This window comes from Bos mutus, chromosome 18, assembly GCF_027580195.1.
Source record: "Bos mutus isolate GX-2022 chromosome 18, NWIPB_WYAK_1.1, whole genome shotgun sequence".
In the NCBI taxonomy this organism is placed as follows: domain Eukaryota; kingdom Metazoa; phylum Chordata; class Mammalia; order Artiodactyla; family Bovidae; genus Bos; species Bos mutus.
The window spans coordinates 36295566-36318681 of NC_091634.1; the positions used below are offsets into that span (position 1 = coordinate 36295566).

Sequence of the window (23116 nt, forward strand, 5' to 3'; positions counted from 1 at the left end):
TGTATATGTCGTTCCCAATCCCCACCCCCCATAACTGTGTTAGTTTCCTACATCTGTAATTCTATTTCTGCATAATAGACATTCTTTTGATGATGTTCAACTAGAGAAATTGTCAACCTTGGAATCCTGACACTCTGAGAAAGTCACACTTCCATAAAATTTATTTTATCTTTTAGCATCATGTAGGTATTAAGTATAAAACTTGAAAGAGCAAGGAGGCTAGACAATTAAAAAAAAAATTCAGTATTATGAAAACTGTATCGCTAGGGTACCAGTACAGAGCTTAATAGAAACAGAAGGTTCTCATTTTACTTCTTAATAGCAAATGAGAGAATATCACAGATCAATTGAATTGACATAATTGTACTTTAAATCCAGCATTTAGAAAGATGCTAACAATAACCCTGTGTACGAGACAGCAAAAGAGACACTGATGTATAGAACAGTCTTATGGACTCTGTTGCAGAGGGAGAGGGTGGGAAGATTTGGGAGAATGGCATTGAAACATGTATAATATCATATATGAAACGAGTTGCCAGTCCAGGTTCGATGCACGATACTGGATGCTTGGGGCTAATGCACTGGGACAACCCAGAGGGATGGTATGAGGAGGGAGGAGGGTTCAGGATGGGGAACACATGTATACCTGTGGCGGATTCATTTTGATATTTGGCAAAACTAATACAATTTGTAAAGTTTAAAAATAAAATAAAATTTAAAAAAAAAAATTTTATTTTGGTTCCTGCTGAGTTTTCAAGCCCTTGTGCCCCCCACCCAATTTTGTAGGATGCATTTGACAAGTAAATACTCTTCTGTCCATTGATCTTCCCCTCCTCCCCAGTAGCCTGCATTTTAAATGCAGATATATGTAGAGGCTTTAAGAAAAAGCAGTTGTTTTCCCCTTTATACCAAGTTCCCCTCTTTAAGATATTCCTGCTATTATTCGTTATATACCAGATAAAACTTGGAAAACATTAGCCTTGGTTCCATTCCTTTCCTCGGGCCACCTGCATTGCTGGAGACTGAAATCACATGATAGATAAGAGTTTACAAAGTGTTTATCAAACATTTAACCAGAAGTTTGAAGCGTAGGCCTTCTTAGACTTTTCTCAATAAATCTGTGAGAGAGGGCACAGTGAAGGGACATGCATCACCATTCCTGATTAGATACGTGTCTCACTTGGGCTTTCTGTCACTCTGAGACAGTTACTGGAAAGTGGTTTAGATAGTAGATTTAGATTGCTGTTGCTTCTCTGAGAGACATTAGCTAAATTACCATTCAACTGCAAAGACAGGCTGTTTTCTGCTGAACACTGTTTTGTCTTTATAGGCCAGTAATATGTAATTGAATTTAAGGGATCATGTAAATTTGATGCACCCTCATGTTCACATCATATATTGTCTTTGAAAGTGTTTTATAGGACAGATTTGTTGTAGTGAGTATATGACCTAAGGGTTTATGGGTAGGCATCATTTGGAAGATATGGAAATAACACCCCTTCCCCCACAACACACAAGTCACTGTAATCAATGCTTTATCATTTGCACTGATACAGCTCAATTTTACATGAGTACAGGTGAAATCAGCGTTTGTAATAGCAGTTGCAACAACGTATCAAAATGGTTAGTAGTAGTAGTGCTATTTAACTCCCCTTTTTCTTTTCTTAGGGACAGTCTCCCTCAATCCGCCAACTTATCATGCATGCAATGGCAGAATGGTACATGCGAGGGGAGCAGTATGACCAGGCCAAGTTGTCTCGAATACTTGATGTGGCCCAGGACTTGAAGGTGAGTTTGAAGGGACAGAGAACGCTTTATTTATTGATGATAAAAATTCCAAGTGTCTTAGGAATAAGTCACATGTAACTCTAAGCTAGAATGGATGAGATTTAGTTTTTCCTTATAGGTAGAAAGAGGTTGGAAGAAGAGTGGTTCTTTAGAAGTGTAAAAATGTTTTCATTTACATTTCACTGAGTTTTGTTTGGTCTTCTATGATATTTAAAGGGCTGTTTTAAAATAAGTGATATTGACATCTTCTTAGATGTAATCTGTGAGATACAATTTTTGGAGAAACTGATTGGCTATCGACTTTTCTACAGATTTCATTAGCATTAACGGATTCTTTTGACAAATAGTCTGATTCTTGATGTCTTTGATTTGATGTACACAGTACTGGTGGTGTAGTTGTACTTAGAGGAAGCCTGAGTTTAGATTTTTTTTTTTTTAACAGATAAAGATAATTTTTCATGCTTTGTGTTTTGCTTTGCTTTAGGTTTATTTGAAAAAACACAGGGTAAAGTTTATTGTGAAGGTAAAGTCATGTGTTTGTCTTTGAAATGTGATCGTATAGTTAGGGACAAGTGTTACCATTGATATACACTAAGCTGTTTTGTTTAAAAAATTACGATTAAGAAAATATTAGCAATATTTTATTTAGACTTGTTTGTGAAAATAAAAACTGGAAACAGAAAATAGGACAGAAAAGTCACTCAATTGCTTGACTCGTAGTTTCTAATATTCTTTTTCTTTAGGCTTTGTCAATGCTGCTAAATGGTACTCCATTTGCCTTTGTTATTGACCTTGCTGCACTTGCTTCACGTCGTGAATACCTCAAACTTGACAAATGGCTCACAGATAAAATTCGAGAGCACGGAGTAAGTGGGATTTGTCCGTTTATTACTTCTTTTAAGTTTTGATGGTCAAGATAACTGAAGAAAATGGCAAAATGTTATTACTATATTCTGGAGTTGAGTTGTAGTGCTTAGTCTGAAATCAGTTAATGATGAGTTTCAAATACACTGAAAGACTTTCTCTTTTTCAGGAGCCTTTTATCCAGGCTTGTATGACTTTTTTAAAGAGACGGTGTCCTTCTATTTTGGGGGGACTTGCCCCAGAGAAAGATCAGCCCAAAAGTGCTCAACTTCCTCCAGAAACCCTCGCGACAATGTTGGCCTGTTTACAAGCTTGTGCAGGGTAAGAAGAGTATATTTAATACTGGAACTGGATTGTGTGGATAATTATTGATTTGAGGAAGAGGGTTTGAATGATTAAATACAACAGCATTTAAAGTAATCCAGTGGGTTTTAAGTCCAAAGTACTATACTACTGAAGTATGAGCTCTGTTTGAGTTAATTTTTTAATATGTGGTGTGAGATAGGATCCTAAATGCATGGTTTTACATGTGAATAGTCGATTTGTTTGTTGAAGAGACTGGTCTTTCCATTTGGGACTATCTTCTGAAAAATCAGTTGCACATAATAGGAGTTTATTCTGGGCTCTTAGTTCTATTCCATTGATCTATATGCCTGTCCTTATGCCAGTACCACATTGTCTTGATAACTTTCACTTTTAAGTAAATTTTTAAATTGAAGTGTGAGTTCTCTAACTTTGCTTTCTACTTCTCCAAAATTGTTTCGGTCATTCTGGGTTCCTTAATTTTCATAAGAATTTTAGGGTCAGCTTGTCCATTTCTGCAGAGAAATTACATAGCCCAGTGGGATTTTGATAAGGATTATGTTCAATCTTTAGATCACCTCGGGGGATAGTGCCATTTTAATAGTATTAAGTCTTCCAGTTAACAAATCTAGGATATCTTCCCATTTCTTTAGTTGTCTCTAATTTCTTTCAGTGATGTTTGCATTGCCTTAGTCGTGCTTTTTGCTGGATATTTGATACAAGTCATGGTATCTGAATAGAGAGTTGGATTGTTTTTTTTGGTCTAATTGTTCTTGTTTGAACCTCCAGTCTAAAGTTGAATAGACGTGGTGAGAACAGACAACCTTATCTTGTTCCTGATTTAGGAGGAAAGTATCCAGTGTTTGACCATTAGCTATAATGTTAGTTATGGGTTTTATAGTTACGTTTCACATTGAAGGGAGTTTCCTTACCTCTGTTTCTAGTTAGTTTGGTTATATGTGTGTGTGTTGCATGTCTTATTTGTGGTTGAAAGCTGGAAAGTTTAATATGGCAATTCTCGAAATCACAATTCTCGAAAACCCACTCAAGGGTTTTTTGTTTTGTTAATGCTCTTTTCTGAACGAATTCAGTAATATCTGTATTCTTTGTCTTCTTTGGTCACTGATATCTCTGGATAAGCTTTGTGGTTAGCTAAGATTGGAGGTTTTGTTAAACTAAACTCTGAAATCAGTAAGCTATTCTTCACCCTGTGATTCTATGTGCTGTGTCCAGGCATATCTTTAACCCTAAGTTGGTCTCTTGACAAGTCCACTGTGGTATTCACTTGCTTCTTAGTCAGAACCTGAAGGTTGGCTTGAGGTGAACTTGGGCTTGAACCTAAGAACTTGGGCTTTCTTAGATCTTTCATGGCAGTGGCACAGCTTTAGATGCTAGCACAACCCTACACACACCTCATACCTTCTAGATTCCTGGGGAAATGTGAGAGTTTTTCAGATTTCCACCCATGGGAATCATCTGAAGTTTTTCTTTTGAACTTTTGGTTAGCCTGTTGTTTCGTCAGACTGTTATCTTCTACCTTAGGCATTCAGGAAGTTAAAACAGTGACCTTTAAAATGTTTTCTGCAAATAACCATGAGGAAGAGTCTGTTTGCCCTGGGTCAGTTCTTAGGTCCAGTATAGACAACCCGGCCATTGTGGTCTCACAGGGAATCCTCAGATAGGTGAAATAATGATTATTTCTTTGAGAATGAACTTGGAAGATGTTTCAGCCCAGTTCTGAGCCCTCTTGATCTGGTGGTTGTCAGGTTGCTTGCTGGTTTTCACTGTGATTGTGTTTTAATTCTGAGTTGGGCAAATTAAGATGTCATGAAGCTTGCTGTTGTTACCAAGAAGTAATCATCTTTCTGGAAGAAAAATTCCCCTCATGTTTTTTTTTTCTTGGCCACTCTGCGCTGCTCTACCTGGGATTGATCCCTGGCTCCAGCAGTAAAATGAAAGCAAGAAGTCTTAATTCCTGCACTGACAGGGAATTCCTTCCCTTGACTGTTGTAAAGCCTGTTGTTCATTTCTAGAGTTTTGGAAAAATCAACTCCTACCTTTTTTTGGCTAGTGTTCTAGTTGGTTTTATGGAGGAGAGAATATTTAGAGGTCTTTACTCCACCGTCCTCACTTTTGTTCTGTCCTATATATTCTTTTTTGTAATTTCTGAAGCATAGTAAAATGAATACCTGTGTGATTCTCAAAGGGGAAAAGTAGTAACATTTCAGTAGAGAAGGCTGGATCTGACATTTACGACATTAATTTATTGATCAGGAGGTCACCAGCTCCATTCTACACGTGCCTCATGATAAAACCCATTGAGAACGTTGTGTACGTTATGTGGTAATCTCGCTGTCAGCAAAATACAAAGTAGCAGACAAACACAAATCAAGGGGACATTGTATAAAAACAAAAAACTGGCTTCTACTTTGTAAAAAAATCAAGTTTAAGAAAAGAGAAATAAAAGTTGATGAATTCTTGACAGTTTAAAGAAACAGAAGAGATGTGACAACTCAGTGCAATGGATTCTGATCCAAGTGGGGGAAAAGAGCATTGAGGACATTATGGGAATAATTGATGTAATTTGAATCTGGCCTATTTTATTTTATCCTTGCCCAACTTGCGTTGGATTTCATGATTGTTGTTCTACAAGGTTATGTAAGAAAATGACCTTGTTCTTAGAAAACAGGTTATAAAGTATTTAGAGATAAAAGATACATGATGTATCTAATCTAAAATGTTTTGGAGAGAAGTGGATATTATAGAAAAAATGGTTAAATAGGGCAAAATGTAGCTAATTGGTGAGTGAAGCATTTATGGGAGTTCCTTCTAGTACTCTGGTTTCTTTAAGTTTGGAATTTTGTCAGCTATGGCAAGTTCTGCAATAGCAAGGAATAATATTTTAATTAACCATTTTTATCAATCATAAGTTACACAGTTTTAATATTGTAACATCTCTGAAATGATGATTCATCTCATTGGTGACCTCTTACAATTAGAATTAACCCAGTTAATTTTGTAGAGCATGTAAAATAATGCTGTGGCTTACAATTGAAGGCATTTTGTGTTGAATATAATATGATAATTATTATCTATTACTTGTAGCCATTAACCCATGGCATAGAAGTCTTTGAAACGGTTTTCCTTTTAATTTAAAGGGGTGTTTTTTTGTTTGTTTGTTTGTTTTGGAGAAGGCACCCTACTCCAGTACTCTTGCCTGGAAAATCCCATGGATGGAGGAGCCTGGTAGGCTGCAGTCCATGGGGTTGCTAAGAGTCGGACACGACTGAGCAACTTCCCTTTCACTTTTCACTTTCATGCATTGGAGAAGGAAATGGCAACCCACTCCAGTGTTCTTGCCTAGAGAATCCCAGGGATGGGGGAGCCTGGTGAGCTGCCGTCTGTGGGGTCGCACAGGGTCAGACACGACTGAAGCGACTTAGCAGCAGTAGCAGCAGCACTCTACTAAATAGATGTTTTGTGCCTTAGTGAACTAGTACCTATTTGTGAATATTCAGTTTGTTTTTCACTATATATCACAAATAATGTTGCAATGAATAGCATTTTGCATCCATCGTCTTTGCCAGTGTATATTTGGGCCCACTAGAAGTGGAATTGTTAGGTTAAAGGGAAATGGCATATGCAGTTTTGCTAGGTGCTATAAAATTTTTCTCTATAGCAAGTTCTCCATTTATTATAACCAGAGGCAGTTGGTCTATTTCCCCATAGTTTTGTGCTTATCTGCAAGATAAATTATTTGTTTTGGCTGTGCCTCATGACATGTGGGATGTTAGTTCCCTGACCAGGGATTGAACCTACACTCCCTGAAGTGGAAGCTCAGAGTCTTAACCACTGGTCCTCCAGAGAATTCTCTGAACTGTTTAATGTAGAGTTTTACTTGGTACTTTAAATATCCTAATCTGTCCTCTCCCTCCCCTCAGAAACAACTTTCTTGTCTGAATGACTGCTTTTACTTTTTAGAGTCAACAGTATGATTAAGAATTTAGAGGGTAAGGTCTAAGACAGTAGGAAGTTTGCATAGCATTTATGAGTGCAAGGGGTTCCACAGTTTTAGGAGACAGTAGCACCCTGTGATAGGAAGGTGGATTTTCCTGTCAAACGTATAGCCTATTTCACATTTTAGAAGTCAGTTTTTTACATGCTTGCCTAATACAGTTACTGACTACACGTATGACATTTTTATCTATACATAAATTAATGTCTTATTTTTGACTGAAAACCTTGTCTAAAGATTGTTTATCTGTTTACTGTGATAACTTTTATCCACTTTTGTGCATAATTTTTGATGAAGTAGTTGAGGATATGGAATGTTTCTTAGAGCGGTATTTCAAAATATATGGGCAGCAGTGTACCCAAGGCTTGTTAATTTCAGAGTTATTAAAAAATATTTTCACAAGAAAGGCAGTGCTCAGAAAATCCTGGTGATTAGTAACAGATAGAGAGACATGGGATATGGTGGAAATTGAGCCATAGGTTCCAGCAAGTTTTCTATTTATTAGAAATCCAGATTTGTTTGTTTAGGTGTTCTAGGGAATAATTAATGATATTTTTCTCTTTTTGTGTCTCTCCAGGAGTGTTTCTCAGGAGTTATCAGAAACCATCCTCACCATGGTGGCCAATTGCAGTAACGTTATGAACAAGGCCAGGCAGCCACCACCGGGAGTTATGCCAAAAGGACGCCCTCCTAGTGCTAGCAGCTTGGACGCCATTTCTCCCGTTCAGGTAAATGAACACTACATTTGGTACATCTCCATTTGGTCATAGATTTGAAATAGAATAAACTTCTGCATCATCATTAATAGTCTACTCAAAGGAGATTTTTGTCTGAATTTATTACATTTTAGATAACTGCATGTCTAGTATCCACTTAAAGGAGATCTGTAAATAGGCATTGTGGTTGAGAATAGATTTGAATCATTAAACAGACTATGAGAGGAAAGATACAAAACAACTTAGGTATATGGTAAGGGCTTCTTTTTAAAATAAGAATAACAGACTTGAGAAATAAGCACTGCCTTTGAACCTGATGTGTCTTGTTTGTAGCTTCACGGGCCAAGCAACAGTGCTAGAGCATAAGGACTTGTTATAACTGGGGCTCTTCAGCTCTCAACTGAACTGCTCTTTTAAAAACAAGGTACATTTAAGTTACTCCCTGACACCAACCACCCCCTTCTCTCTGGGAGCAACATATTCCGCTTCTATTTTCAGCTGCATTGAATGGCAGGTTGGGGTTTATTTTAAGAAAGAGCACTTAGGGAACCACTTCAGTGACCACTTTATAAAAGGCATATCATATATTATTTTCTATAGTCACAGAAGTCTGAAATAATGTCACAAACTAAGAAGTTTAGAAGTGTAGTTATTAGATATTTTATAAAATCTTTTGGTATGAATAGTATACCTTGTTTTTTGTTTTTTAAATTAGAGCTGATCTCCTCCAACCCCAAGATTCTCAAAGTTTGACAAGATTTGTTTTGACTAGATTTCTAATTTCTAATGCTTTTATTGTATTAAAAGTTAATTTAATTGAGATTTGTTTATATTAAAGGGGCCTATTGGAAATTATAAGGATCGCCCCATGTCACTACTAAATGTTTAGTAGTACAGCTTCAGAGAACTTCATCTGAAATGTTATTCTTGAAGTTTTAAAGCCCTTATATTGTGGCTCTGGTTCTTTGGCAGGGGCTCTTTAAACCTGCTGTATCACAGATCCTGTGATATAGTTGTGATATATTAAGAAAAATGACTGGTACACTTGGTTTGGGAATTAAGCATCATCATGTTTTGCAGTTTATTAAGCATTTGAAGAGCTATTGCTAAAGATTGCTTTACCTGTGTCATTTATCTGCCTTTGCTTGAAGTGTGTTTAATACGTTTTTATAATGTTTTTCTTTAGATTGACCCTCTTGCTGGAATGGCATCTCTTAGTATAGGTGGTTCAGCTGCCCCTCACACCCAGAGTATGCAGGGCTTTCCTCCAAATTTGGGTTCTGCATTCAGTACCCCACAGTCACCAGCAAAAGCATTTCCACCCCTTTCAACCCCAAATCAGACAACTGCATTCAGTGGTATTGGAGGACTTTCATCACAGCTTCCAGGTAAGAGGAGTGGTGGGGAGGGGTACAGATTATCTGTAAGCTTCATCATGCCTTAGTGCATGTAAGGTGTTCTGAGTCACTGTGATAAAGGAAAAGTGCTTAAACTAAATCGTGAAAGTTGTTTTCACATCCAGAGCTGGGAAGAGAAAAACATTATTACATTAATTTAGTCAAATTGTAATGAGGATATTTATACTTATAAATTTTTTAGTTGAGTTATTCAGTAAGGATTCTATTACCACATGATACTATAAACAGTAACAAGTTCGTTAATCACATTCTAAAGAACTTAGGCTTAGATCAAAACTCATAGCTTTATAAATTACCCAACCTTCGTATAATAAAGGTGAAATGTTTCATACATCAGATTCAGGTATATGTCCTGCCTTTTTGCATCTACCTTGAAAATGATAGGAAAGCACTAGAACTTTCCCACATATTTTGGCTTTTAACGTGGAAGTAAAGTTTACATTTTCCCCCGTAGTACCAACATGTTTCTCCTAAGCTGTTTGCACCTTTTATTGCCAGAGTATAAGTTTAGAATACTAAAACCTAATTAGTGAAATGTTGTAATAACTTGGGCTTCCCTGATAGCTCATTTGGTAAAGAATCTGCCAGCAGTGCAGGAGACCCCGGTTCGATTCCTGGGTCAGGAAGATCTGCTGGAAAAGGGATAGGCTACCCACAATATTCTGGGCTTTCCTGGTGGCTCAGCTGGTAAAGAACCTGCCTGCAATGCAGGAGACCTGGGTTCGATCCCTAGGTTGGGAAGATCCCCTGGAGAAGGGAAAGGCTACCCACTCCAGTTTTCTGGCCTGGAGAATTTCATGGCAGCCTGACTGGTATAGAAACTGGGGCTCTTGGACTCCCTGCAGTGTAATAACTCTGTAACCTAGTTGCAACTGAGTTAACAAAAGACCATGACTTTTTAATTAAGAATTTGTCTTTGATAAAGTCAAGAAGATGAGTAATGATAAGACTTTTGGCTGCCTTCATTCTTTCTAGTAGGTGGTCTTGGCACAGGCAGCCTGACTGGTATAGGAACTGGGGCTCTTGGACTCCCTGCAGTGAATAGCGATCCTTTTGTACAGAGGAAACTGGGCACCTCTGGACTGAACCAGCCTACATTCCAGCAGAGTAAGATGAAACCTTGTAAGTGGTAGTGTTGTCTGTGATTGTGAAGTGTGACTGATACATATATAACTTACATGTCCAATTTGTTGTCCCCAGAGATACATGGACAAAAACATTGACTTTGTCTTAATATGCTGTTAAAAGGCCATTATGTTGACATGCCTCCTAGATGGGTGGGAGTATCATGAATTTAAATTTTTAAAACAAAAATTTGAGGTATTATTCCACCTTTCATCCTGGATTGTCAGAACAAGGTGACAGTTAAGAGGTGGCATTCTTCAAGGTGTTATCCGAGGAGTAAGGAGCAAAGTAAAAAAAGGCTCAGTAGTTTAAATCTATGTATATAAACCTTTTTTGTTTTTTAAATCAGGAGCAGCCAGGAAAATCTCAGATTTCTGTTTGAGTTTTGCCAGTTTATAAAGTAAATAACTATATTTTAATGTTATAGCTTTATGATTTAGAAGTACACATAATTATTGCCATATATGTGAAAAAAATCAAATTTTAAACTTTTAATCTCCTTTAGTAAGGTATTTAAAAGTCAGAGGAGTCTTCTTTGTATGTATGTATCATTGACTTATAAATATCCTTGTCATTGGGACTAAATATTCATTATCCAAGGTTTGAAAGTATACAAACTGATTTGAAAATGTTAGTGTGAAAGGCTTGTCTGAATGTTATGTTTTGTAGCATGCTTTGTGTTTTCTTTCAATGTGTCATGCATATGCATTGGGAATTCTTACATGTAAAAGGTGATAAAGTAACCTTGAATGAGGTTGTGTTGAGGGTAAGTGCATTATAAATTTGAACCTAGTGAACTTTCATGGTGTGAAAAGTCCTTATATAAAGTACTGAGATAGAACTGTGGTTGTAAGGCAGTTTTGTTAAAATCTCTTGTGTCCTTAGAGCAGTTGAATATTGAAACTTCACCCCTTTAACACGTCATTTTAGGTTTTTTGTTGTTTTTTTTTTCCCCCCTCTTAAAATTCAAACTATATTGGTCTCTCTGGCTCTGTGTGCTTAATGTGGGGGAGTAAAGGAAGAGCCTAAATGCCCACTGTTTGCTTTTCTGTTTTTAACAGCGGACTTGTCTCAGGTGTGGCCAGAGGCAAATCAGCACTTTAGTAAAGAGATAGATGATGAAGCAAACAGCTATTTCCAGAGAATATATAATCACCCACCACATCCAACCATGTCTGTTGATGAGGTGAGTGTCTAGAATGATCTAATTCTTTATGGTTTAGGTAAATCTTAAATAAATGCCCCTTTCAAAGTGAAATATAACACCAAGTGTTTTGATATGTCTCTTTAATATTTATCTCAAGCTCAGTTTATTGTTAAATATTCTGCTTAACAATTAAGAGTATTTGAGGAGTGCATTCCCTGGTAGCTCAGCTGGTAAAGAATCTGCCTGCAATGCAGGAGACCCCGGTTTGATTCCTGGGTCGGAAAGATCCCCTGGAGAAGGGAAAGGCTATCCACCCCAGTATTCTGGCCTGGAGAATTCCATGGACTGTATATCCTTGGGGTCACAGAGAGTTGGACATGACTCAGCAACTTTTACTTCACTTTCTTAATAATGGTTTCCTTTATGTATATATGATTTTTGTCTTGCTTTTTCCAGGTATTAGAAATGCTACAGAGATTTAAAGATTCTACCATAAAGAGGGAACGAGAAGTATTTAACTGTATGCTAAGGAACTTGTTCGAAGAATATCGGTTCTTCCCCCAATACCCTGATAAAGAGTTACATATAACAGCCTGCCTGTTTGGTGGAATAATCGAAAAAGGACTGGTCACTTATATGGCACTAGGTTTGGCCCTGCGATACGTTCTTGAAGCCTTACGCAAGCCTTTTGGATCCAAAATGTATTATTTTGGGATTGCTGCACTAGATAGATTTAAAAATAGGTGAGTGGATAGGTTTGCTGTGAAGGTTCTCTGTTTTAATAAAAGAAGAAACAGTAGCTTACTTTTCAGCTAATTCTTCTATGCCTTATATGTGTATTAACTAACCTTAATGACTGTATGAAATAAAAGGAAGAAGTGAAAACAGTTTGTTATATTTACCAAACAAGTGGTTGGAAAAATGTAGCAATTTTTTTTTTGTTTACTGAACTATACTTTATAATACGTGATAGTCAGTATTTTAGGTTAATAGGTCTTTGAAATTCAAACAGTTGTGTAACCACCACCACCACCACCACAGTCAAAATAACTCAATATTTTCGTCACCCCCAAGAAGTTCCCTTACTTCCCCTTTGTAGTTAACTTTCCTGCACATCTAACCTCTGGCAATCCCTGATTGGATTTGTCTGGTTTTTCCAGGGTATTATCTAAATGGAGTCCTACACAATGTATATGAGTTTGACTTCTTACACTGAGCATGATGCCTCCAAGATTTACCTATGTTACTGCATGTTTCAGTTTCTTTTTATTGCAGAATAGTATTCTATTGTATGGGTTCATTAGCAAACTGGTTTTCTCTTCACCTTTTGATGAACATTTGGAATTCAGCTAGCTGGAAAGATAGTAGTTTTAGTGGCTCATTGTAATCTTAAGTAAAACAAAGTCTTACTTAAACTTGTTTAAAAAACAAGTTTTTTTTGATACAGAAAGGATGAAGTTCACATTTTCCCTCTCTTCTTTGTTTTTCCTTTTGGCATTCTCTTCAAATAAGGTATTTATTTCAAAGGTAGAAATGGGAGAAATGGCCTAGATTAGCTTTTGAAGATTTGAAATTGTACTGCCTCTGTTCTTACATGAAATGGCAAATGAATAAATGTTTTTGTTGACAGATTGAAGGACTATCCCCAGTATTGTCAGCACTTGGCTTCGATCAGTCACTTTATGCAATTTCCACATCATTTACAGGAGGTAAGTATTTTCAGTACCTAAGTAATTGAAGGGTTTATCTGTTTAAATTTGGATTTATCGGCAATGGCATTAAGATTGCCTAATGATTGTTCTGACATAGGTATACATATTATTTGTTGCTTGTTTTGTAGCTTAACCTTGAAAAAATAGGAATTTTATATTTTGTAAGCAGTGGTTTTGCTTGATTTGATAAAAGGCTTTTGCTAGTTCTTTTAGCCTACTAATTTTATCAAGGAGAAGAAATCTTTCACTGTTAACCAAGAATCCCTGCCTGAGTCTAAAAATATAAGTTTTTCCTCTGATTTAGATGTTAATGTGAATCAAAGCTATTTCTTTCTGTTGTTGGTGTTTAGGTTTTTTGTTTGTTTTGGTTTGGTTTTGGGGGGCTGCTCTGTGGCTTGTGGGATCTTAGTTCCCTGACTAGGGATTGAACCCTGGCCCGTGACAGTGAAAGCGCCCAGTAACCACTGGACCGCCAGGAAATTCCCCAAACCCATTGCATATACAAGTTTTTAGATCAGTGTTTCTTAAAAATACAGCCTTCTTAAACTATCGGTTTAGATTCCTCCAGGGTTAAAAAGGAGACAGTCCGTAAGGAAATGGACCTAGAGAATATTTTAAACCATGTTATGTGACTATTCTTGAAATTTGTATATATTTCTTTAATGGTTGATTTCACATGATTACTAAATATTCATACTTTGATCTTACCTTTGGTCAAAGTCAGCTTACAGAGAACAAGAAAAGAAAGTTGATTAATCTCTGTTAACTTTATTTTACTTTTTTCAGTACAAAGCAGATGAACTCCTTTATAAGATCATATTTTAAGAAATCAGATCAGAATTTGAACTGATTTTAATTCTGTATTGTAGTTTAATCCAGCACTTTCTACCTCATTCCGCTGGGTTTGTTTGTAGGAGTACAGAGTCATTATGATGGTTTAGCCTCAGAAACCATAGCATGGGAGGCAGGAGTATATTGATCCCTATTGAGGGGTTTTGGAGGGCTATGCCAAAATTATGGCACTGAAAACTCGGCAAGAAAACAGAGTTTGAAAAGCTGGGATGGGAAGTAAGAGGCTGCTGCAATCAGATGAGCTTGAAATTCAGATCTGGGACCTTGAAAGACTAGAGAGCAAGAATGAGGGAGGTGATACGAAAACGGTCACACTGACTGGTCCTGAGCTCCCACTGTAACACACTTATTACCCAGAGAAGGGGGGAGAAGTCATTGCTTATATTTCAGTTTAAAGGGCTATATTTTTCCTTCTTGAAAATGTCTCCTTTTTTGAATAAAGTTATGGTATATATACACAGGTTCTAGTTTTTGGTCGGGAACAAGCTGTTGGTAATAGTATCGGGAAGGCTATGTCAGTCTTCTAATTTGTGTGGGAGAAGGAATTTTTTTGGACTGGGAAATGTGGAGGAGAGGGATGAAACTTATCCTAGAACATTGCTTACCCTTCAGTTGGCTAGGTGGTGTAAACTGTTCTTGTTTTGTGCTATTAGCTTTACTGAGAGAGAACTCACGCTGCAGTGTTTTTTAGGCTGTGGTTTTTTTCATTAGCATCCAATAGAAATCAGTTTATTATATAAATTTTAGAACCTCTAAGTTTATTTATGTGAAGGAATTTAAGGAAATTTATAGGTAAGCATTTGTGGCTACCTTTTTAAAACTTGTTAACTGGTTCTCTTATAAATACTTAAGCATAGTAACATTTTAGTTTTATTTCTTCAGAAGTTCGTGGTATCCACTTACATATTACACATATGGGAATATTCACCAGAATGGGGCAAGATATAAGGGAGATAGATGAACCAAAAGAGTGCTCTGATATGATTTCCAGTCTCTCAGAAGTGAGGGAAGTTTAATTCAAGTATTTCAGTTTCTGTTAAGAATTCTTATTTAATGTGTTTTTCTCTACCCCTTTAGTATATTGAGTATGGACAGCAATCTAGAGATCCTCCTGTGAAAATGCAGGGCTCTATCACAACCCCTGGAAGTATTGCACTGGCTCAAGCCCAGGCCCAGGCCCAGGTTCCAGCAAAAGCTCCCCTTGCTGGCCAGGTTAGCACTATGGTAACCACCTCAACAACCACCACTGTTGCTAAAACGGTTACAGTCACCAGGCCAACTGGAGTCAGCTTTAAGAAAGATGTGCCAGTAAGTAGGTCTATCTTCTTTCTTTGTTGTATTTGTTGTTACATTGCAATATATCCAATAGTGAGCATGTACTTTATTATAAATAACACATGCCTATTAATAAAGCATGAAAGATCAGCATTTCTCCCTTTACCACCCTGATTTCCCACATGTAGCCCCTATGAATAGTTCAGTACATGTTCTTGCCAGCACTTCAAGTGCACAGTTGTACATACCATATGTATTTTATATACTAAAGGAATCTGTGTACATACCCCACCCCTAGGATTTGTGTAGTAAGGATTTCAGTTTGTTAATTTTATGTATTTTATTTCTTTAGCCTTCTATTAATACAACAAATATAGATACATTGCTTGTGGCCACAGATCAAACTGAGAGAATCGTAGAGCCCCCAGAAAATATCCAGGAGAAAATTGCTTTTATCTTCAACAACCTTTCCCAGTCAAATATGACACAAAAGGTGAGTCTGAAGTAATAGTTTATGTATCACTACAAATGTTCTCTGTTGTTTTTCTTGATGGATTGGGGGATTTACATTTGATATTCTCTACCCTTTTTAATCTTTAAAGGTGAAGATAATAAAATCAAAATGAAGGGAACTTGGATATACAACTAGTGGTTGTAGATTCTGTAGATGTTAAATAGCACTGATTTTATTTATTTATTTATTAATTTTGGCCACATGGCATGACATGTGGGATCTTAGTTTCCTGACCAGGGATCGAACCAAACTCACACTCCCTGCAGTGGAAGTGCAGCCTCTTAACCACTGAACTTCCAGGGAAGTCCCAAATAGTATTGTTTTGCAGTGAGTTACAGGCTTTTTGAAGTAAACTTGAAAATGATTTCATGATGGGAATTTCATTTGTATTTGTAGTAACAATTCACATCCTTCCAGAGATCATTAACAGCTTGTGAAAAGAATTGATGCTTGCCTTACAAGATTATGTGCTAAGATGATACTTGGAAATGTCTGTTTTCGTCAATACTAATTAGCCTAAACAAAAGGGTTTGAAATGTAATTTATAATGCAAGTACTGTCTTTGAGACTCTCACCATAATTGATTGGGGGAAAATTTTGAAGCATTTTGCATGCTTTTTGGAAGAAGAGTTTCAAACTTTGCAAATAATTCCTAGAGATAGAAATGTAGAAAAACATAGTTCTGGCATCAGGCTTGTTAATAACAAGTTGTAGATTAGTAATTTATCTTCTTTTGTTCAAATGGAGAGTAAGTAAGATGGGGATGAGGGACTACATATTTTGCAATTTTAAAGCTTAAAGTGACCATAGATGTTTCAGTTCTAATTACCCAGCTTAAGAGATGATTGACTCTATACTTACATGGACTTGAATATACTGTACTTGATAGCAACTGTGTAAAATTGGGGAGATGTAGCATGTTGCAGTGGCACCCCACTCCAGTACTCTTGCCTGGGAAATCCCATGGAAGGAGGAGCCTGGAAGGCTGCAGTCCGTGGGGTCACTGAGGGTCGGACACGACTGAGTGACTTCACTTTCACTTTTCACTTTCATGCATTGGAGAAGGAAATGGCAACCCACTCCAGTGTTCTTGCCTGGAGAATCCCAGGGACGGGGGAGCCTGGTGGGCTGCCATCTGTGGGGTCGCACAGAGTCGGACACAACTGAAGCGACTTAGCAGCAGCAGCAGCATACACTGTAGTCATGTTCACAGAAACGAAACATAAAACTGTATTTTATCATCTTTTAATTGAATACTTCCCATGTTGTAATGGTTGGCTAGGTTGAAGAACTAAAGGAAACTGTGAAGGAAGAATTTATGCCTTGGGTTTCACAGTACCTGGTTATGAAGAGAGTCAGTATTGAGCCAAACTTTCACAGCCTGTATTCTAACTTCCTTGACACGCTGAAGAATCCTGAGTTTAATAAGATGGTTCTGAATGAGACTTATAGAAACATCAAAGTAAGTGTTCTTGTGTGTTTTTTTTTTTAATTTATTTTTTAATTGAAGGATAATTGCTTTACAGAATTTTGTTTTCTGTCAGACCTTTGTATTTCTTTTTACTACTGTTTTTAGTTTGGAAATATTTGATTTCACAGGTGGAATTAGAGGGTATTGTTTTCTCTTGTATGTTGTATTTGTTACAGTATTTATGCAAGTTGCTTTAGGCATTGTTTCAAATACAGGGCTAAGTTTTCATGAAGAATTTAGTCGTATAGACATACTCGTTTTCATCATTCTATACCATACCATCATTTATGTCTTAAATGCCAGATAGCTCAAGATTCTTCAGTGTTGTAAAATAGCCATTTAAGATTCTCAGAAGTTTAAGGTCAAACGTTTCCTAATGGGCTAATGCTTGTTCTATAATATCTTAAGTATTTTTCTTAGGAAGAATAATTTTTAAAGAAAACAGCATGAACCAGCATATAGCTGAAAACATTCTTTGCTGAATAACTTGGGATATTGGCTTAGGAACCAGCACTATATTTAAACCTGTGAATAGGAATTTTCCCTATTCTTGGTTACGCTGTAGTGCAAAAGAATTCCTGGCTCCTTTCTATTGCACAGCTGACTTTGTGCCATTCTGCTGTTGCTGTATGGAGTTAAGGAACATAACTAAATCCAGCCTTTGTCATTTGATAGCAGGGATTGTTGGGATACGAAAATCTCCACATGATTTGGATCAAAAGATTCTTTCTTTTAAACAAAAGTATAAATTTAAACTAATAGCCATAAAAGGTATTATGTAGGAAATGAGTGTATGAGTGTATGCAAGACACTGGAGTGTTGGTTCTGTCTCCCTTAAGAAAGTTAAAAGTAGAGAATTGATGAAATGGATTAGGTCTTCTCAAAGTGTGTAAGCAATATTACAGTGTATTCCAGAAGGTTATCTTAGTTGTTTCCAAAGATAATGCTAAAGATCACAACAGAGCACTGCAATCTTCTTATACTCCTTAGAATGCCTGCTGTCTGGGAAGAACTTAAAGATCATAGCTGTAGTCTTCATTTGAATTGAATTTAGCTCTTCAAAACAGATTTGCAGTTGGGTCGCTGCTTCAAACCTAGCTAAAATTTTCAGTTTTAAAATACTTTGCTGTGGGACCATATACGATACGTGGTGTTACTTCACGTCAGTATGATGTATTTTATATTTTTTACCTTCTGTAAAATTTAGTTTTGTAAATTTTTTTACTTTTTTTAAATGTAAAGACGTTTGAAGGTAAAAATGTCACTGAACACAACAAAATATTGCAGTGATACGTGGACAGGATCTACCTTGGGGCATGTTCTCAGTATTGATAGCTTGTTTTTAATGTAGAATAATGGAATCCTTAAACATTTAGTTGAGAATGTTTTTTTATAAGCTCATTTTCATACCTTTCTTAATCATACACTGTTTCAGGTACTCCTGACTTCTGATAAAGCTGCAGCCAATTTCTCTGATCGGTCTTTGCTGAAGAACTTGGGACATTGGCTAGGAATGATTACACTAGCTAAAAATAAACCCATCTTACACACTGTAAGTTTTAACCAAAGGCTCATGTAAAACTTGAGAATGTTCATACAGCATAGTCTATCTAAAAATCTTGACTTTAATTGGGGCTGTTTTGCCGGGGTATCTGTGAAGGTTTGGCCCATGTTTTGAATCCCTAATTGCATGCCCATGGCCTTACAATGTTTAGCAAGATAAACAAAAGGTATGATTGTTAGCCTTGGCTTTTCATAAGGTGAGGGTCAATTATTGATTCCAATTTTGGGGATGAGTTTGGCAGAGTATAATTGGGGATATTGAATAAGGAATTTTCTAATATATTCCCAGCATTTTAAAAATGTGTTTGTTTTTCTAGGACTTGGATGTAAAATCTTTGCTGCTAGAGGCTTATGTTAAAGGACAGCAAGAGTTGCTCTATGTAGTGCCCTTTGTTGCCAAAGTCTTAGAATCTAGCATTCGTAGTGTGGTGAGTAAATTTTAATATTTTATTGAAGACTTATTTGAGTCATCTAATGAGAGTTCATTTGTTTTGGCAGAAGGTCAAGAGGCTATATCCTCAGTTCTTAGCAACATAGAGCTAGATCAGTTAGTTTCCTCAGGAAGCTTGGGATTTCCAAATTGAGAGGCTCAGTAGTATACAGGACTCACTTTAATGGGTGGCTTTGGGTTTTGGTGTTTTTCTGAAATATGATTTGTGGGAAGGCTAGGGATTTTATTATGGCCACATGGGTGTGAGTGCTTAACTGTTTTAGATAATACATATTAAAGAGTGAGTTTGGGGCAAGCTTAACATAATGGTTTTCTTCAGGTTTTTAGGCCACCCAACCCCTGGACAATGGCTATTATGAATGTATTAGCTGAGCTACATCAAGAACATGACTTAAAGGTAAGTTTGTTGCTCTTTATCCTTAGGAACACTGTCTTCCTTTACATTATTAAAATTTACAGGAAAAAGAGGGTTTTTAGTGGGGGGAGCACTATGACAAATGGGTGAGAATACTGTCTGTTATTATGACGCTGAATATTCATTTTTAATATTCTCATTGAATATTGGAATTACACAGTTAAACTTGAAGTTTGAAATTGAGGTCCTCTGTAAGAATCTTGCATTAGACATCAATGAGCTAAAACCTGGAAACCTCCTAAAGGATAAAGATCGCCTGAAGAACTTAGATGAGCAACTCTCTGCTCCAAAGAAAGATGTCAAGCAGCCAGAGGAGCTCCCTCCTATCACAACCACAAGTAAGTGTGATAATTAACCCTCTATTTATCATACGTTTTCTTCAGTGGTACATTCGCATGCATGCGTATAGCAAGTTGTAATTTTCTGTGTAAAGTGGGGTTGCAGTTTTGTGTACTTTCTGGTGAGCCTTCTAAATTTTTAAGGGAATGTTAGTAATGTCTAGGCATTGTCTTAGTGTATCTGTCTGGTAATTCTATCTGTGGTATTCGTAACTAATATCATTAATCAGTTGTTCCTCATATTCCCCCTCAGCCAGACTGTTACATTGTTTGAGGTCTTAGAGAAAGAAGTGCACTGGCATGAAGACCTGTGTTATTCTTCAAATTTGGGGATGGCCAGATTGGCTCAACCCATTAGGCGAGTGGGTTATTTAACCTGCATTAAGAGGACTGGGAGCTTTAGGAGGTGTGGTTACAATAAACCAGCTTTTCTTTTTTCTCAGCCCTCAAGAATCCCCAGGTAAAACTAGAAACAGAATAGGTTCAAAATTGATATACATTATATATAGAATAATGGGACAAGGTTTGGGCCAGCTAATGTGGCAAGACCCCTCAATTCATTCCTGTGCCCAGGTGCATGGCCTGGCACTCATGACTGAGTCTTACATGCTTTGTTTAGATTGTGATAATTCAGGGTGGGAAAAATGTGACCTGTGCCACCCCTCCCCATCCCCATTCAGTCAGTTTAGTTAGATTAAAACCACATGATGCCCTGCTAATTTTATAGTAAAGTCAGGAAGTGTGCTTCTTTCATTAGCTTTTATTTTTTCTCTACATTTAGCAACTTCTACAACACCAGCTACCAGCACCACCTGTACAGCCACTGTTCCACCACAGCCACAGTACAGTTACCATGACATCAATGTCTATTCCCTCGCAGGCCTGGCACCACACATTACTCTAAACCCAACAGTAAGTAAACTGTTACTTTGTGACGAGGTCAACTGGTTAAATTTCCCTTCCCTTTTTTACTTCCTATGTGGATTCCTAAGTTGTAGGCTTTTGTTGCAGAGAGTAGGAATTGCTATGTGTAGTATAAGTTCATCATGAATATTTTTTAAGTTTCTTAAAAATTCAGTAAATACCCATAAATAGTCTTTCAAGTAAAGAAAAAGATTTCAATGTAATTTTTTTTAATAAAATGCTTGCTATTTTGAAAATAATAGTTTTTGTAGAAAGCCTTTTTTTCTATTATCTTGATTATTTTTGCATTTCCCCATGGTACTAAAGAAGTTACTTTCTTTAGGAGTACTCAAGCCACAAATTTTGACTAACCAGGGTAGTGTCTTTAAGCATCTAGTAATGAACAGTTTGCCCATTAAACTTGATGTGTAATCATGTATCACAAGATACAGTGATTACTGTGCCCTCCTTGGAGCCCAGCTTTCCAATTTCTGAGCTTTTCATTATTTAAAGTAGAAATGGGTAGTTCATGGTTAATTTGGAAGTAATTCAAAGACAAGGGCGTGATTACTGATAGAAATTTGGTTGTTTTATTTAAACAAATTGTTGACTTCTTTTTTCCTCCCTAGATTCCCTTGTTTCAGGCCCATCCACAGCTGAAGCAGTGTGTGCGCCAAGCAATCGAACGGGCTGTCCAGGAGCTGGTCCATCCTGTGGTGGATCGATCAATTAAGATTGCCATGACTACTTGTGAGCAAATAGTCAGGAAAGATTTTGCCCTGGATTCTGAGGAATCTCGAATGCGAATAGCAGCTCATCACATGATGCGGAACTTGACAGCTGGAATGGCTATGATTACTTGCAGGGAACCTTTACTCATGAGCATATCAACCAACCTGAAAAACAGTTTTGCCTCAGCCCTTCGTGTAAGTTTACTATTTTCTTGTAGTATAAAACTCATTACTGCTTACAAAGCTCATTTTTCTTTGCTTGTAGCAGTGAGCATTCCACGTACTCTTAATAGTCACCATATGTGTTTGATGTCTTCCTCTTAGATTTGTCAATTCTATGAGGTGGTGTTTATTTTTGTTTATTTTATCCTCAGTAGTATTTGGCAAGTAGTAGATACTTACTGGTTTAAAGAAATGAAGGATTTTTTGAAAACTGCCTAAGTTAACACTCTTGATTCTGTTTACCATGAAGAATTTAGATTTAAAGCACTTTGGAGTAGGACAGTACAAAACAGTTTAAAGTGACTACGCATGCGTGCACATATACATAAGCACATAGTCTCTTCAGATAACTCACTCACTCATTTGGGGTCTCAGATGTCATGGTTAGTAATATCTTTGTGTACTGCTTTATTGCTTTCATAGTGTTCACCATCTTCATAACAACCTGATAAGATGTTTCAGTTGAGTAGTGTATCATCTTGAAGATGATTGTTAGATTACTTCATGGTCACGGCTAATAAGTCATAAGTAGAGTTGGAACTTCTAAAATTAATTTGCCCAAACATTGCATTTTCTAGTATCCCATCTATCTGTTTTGTCTACCCACAGAAAACTTTAAATTTTTTTCTGTCTCTTCTCCTCCCAATAGACTGCAAGCCCACAACAAAGGGAAATGATGGATCAGGCAGCTGCTCAATTAGCTCAGGACAATTGTGAATTAGCTTGCTGTTTTATTCAGAAGACTGCAGTAGAAAAAGCAGGCCCTGAGATGGACAAGAGATTAGCAACTGTAAGTGTTTAGCATTTGCCTTTTAAGTATTTGTTTTTCCATTTAAGAAAGTGCCTCATAACAAGAACCTCAGTGATTTTTTTGTTTGTTTGCAGGAATTTGAGCTGAGAAAACATGCTAGGCAAGAAGGGCGAAGGTATTGTGATCCTGTTGTGTTAACATACCAAGCTGAGCGGATGCCAGAGCAAATCAGGCTGAAAGTGAGACTTGGGGCTGTCTCTCTCTCTCTGCCCTGTCTTTGTTTTCTTTCTGAGGACTAAGATAGGGGTTAAATTCTGTTTCTGAGAAATCATGTGATTTCTCTTAAAGGCTGCCTGTGGGGAAGACACAGAAATAGCTTAGATGTATCCCCTCCCCCTGTTGTTGAAGTGCTGCTGTTAAACGTTCATATGCCTTCTAGTTTTTGTTTCTGAGCTTGGTCTTCCCTTCTGATACTTGAGTTTTTATTGCTAGTTGCTTGTTGGTGAGAAGACAATGTTGAGAAATCTTAGCAATTTTACAGC

At 37.0% G+C, this 23116-nt stretch overlaps 1 protein-coding gene and 2 non-coding genes across 11 annotated transcripts in view; all 3 read left to right on the plus strand.

Annotated features, from left to right (window-relative positions):
- CNOT1 (CCR4-NOT transcription complex subunit 1) overlaps window positions 1–23116 on the plus strand; it is an 82873-nt gene that overhangs the window by 43082 nt on the left and 16675 nt on the right. For 3 of the 9 annotated variants that reach the window (XM_070388325.1, XM_070388328.1, XM_070388332.1), the window contains exons 14-34: window positions 1669–1788; window positions 2273–2311; window positions 2532–2654; window positions 2822–2973; window positions 7548–7698; window positions 8873–9074; window positions 10080–10226; window positions 11291–11415; window positions 11833–12119; window positions 13007–13085; window positions 15018–15248; window positions 15568–15708; window positions 17012–17191; window positions 18636–18752; window positions 19081–19191; window positions 19534–19611; window positions 19790–19967; window positions 20749–20879; window positions 21500–21796; window positions 22473–22613; window positions 22709–22813. In XM_070388325.1, the coding sequence (XP_070244426.1) occupies window positions 1669–1788; window positions 2273–2311; window positions 2532–2654; window positions 2822–2973; window positions 7548–7698; window positions 8873–9074; window positions 10080–10226; window positions 11291–11415; window positions 11833–12119; window positions 13007–13085; window positions 15018–15248; window positions 15568–15708; window positions 17012–17191; window positions 18636–18752; window positions 19081–19191; window positions 19534–19611; window positions 19790–19967; window positions 20749–20879; window positions 21500–21796; window positions 22473–22613; window positions 22709–22813 (3135 nt within the window). The remainder of the gene's footprint in view (window positions 1–1668; window positions 1789–2272; window positions 2312–2531; window positions 2655–2821; window positions 2974–7547; window positions 7699–8872; window positions 9075–10079; window positions 10227–11290; window positions 11416–11832; window positions 12120–13006; window positions 13086–15017; window positions 15249–15567; window positions 15709–17011; window positions 17192–18635; window positions 18753–19080; window positions 19192–19533; window positions 19612–19789; window positions 19968–20748; window positions 20880–21499; window positions 21797–22472; window positions 22614–22708; window positions 22814–23116) is intronic. The other 6 variants (XM_070388330.1, XM_005899911.3, XM_070388327.1 and 3 more) reach the window with 5 other exon arrangements.
- LOC138991870 (small nucleolar RNA SNORA50) lies at window positions 7983–8118 on the plus strand. The gene has a single exon (XR_011467768.1). It is a non-coding gene; the product is annotated as a small nucleolar RNA SNORA50 (small nucleolar RNA).
- LOC138991869 (small nucleolar RNA SNORA46) lies at window positions 17710–17848 on the plus strand. The gene has a single exon (XR_011467767.1). It is a non-coding gene; the product is annotated as a small nucleolar RNA SNORA46 (small nucleolar RNA).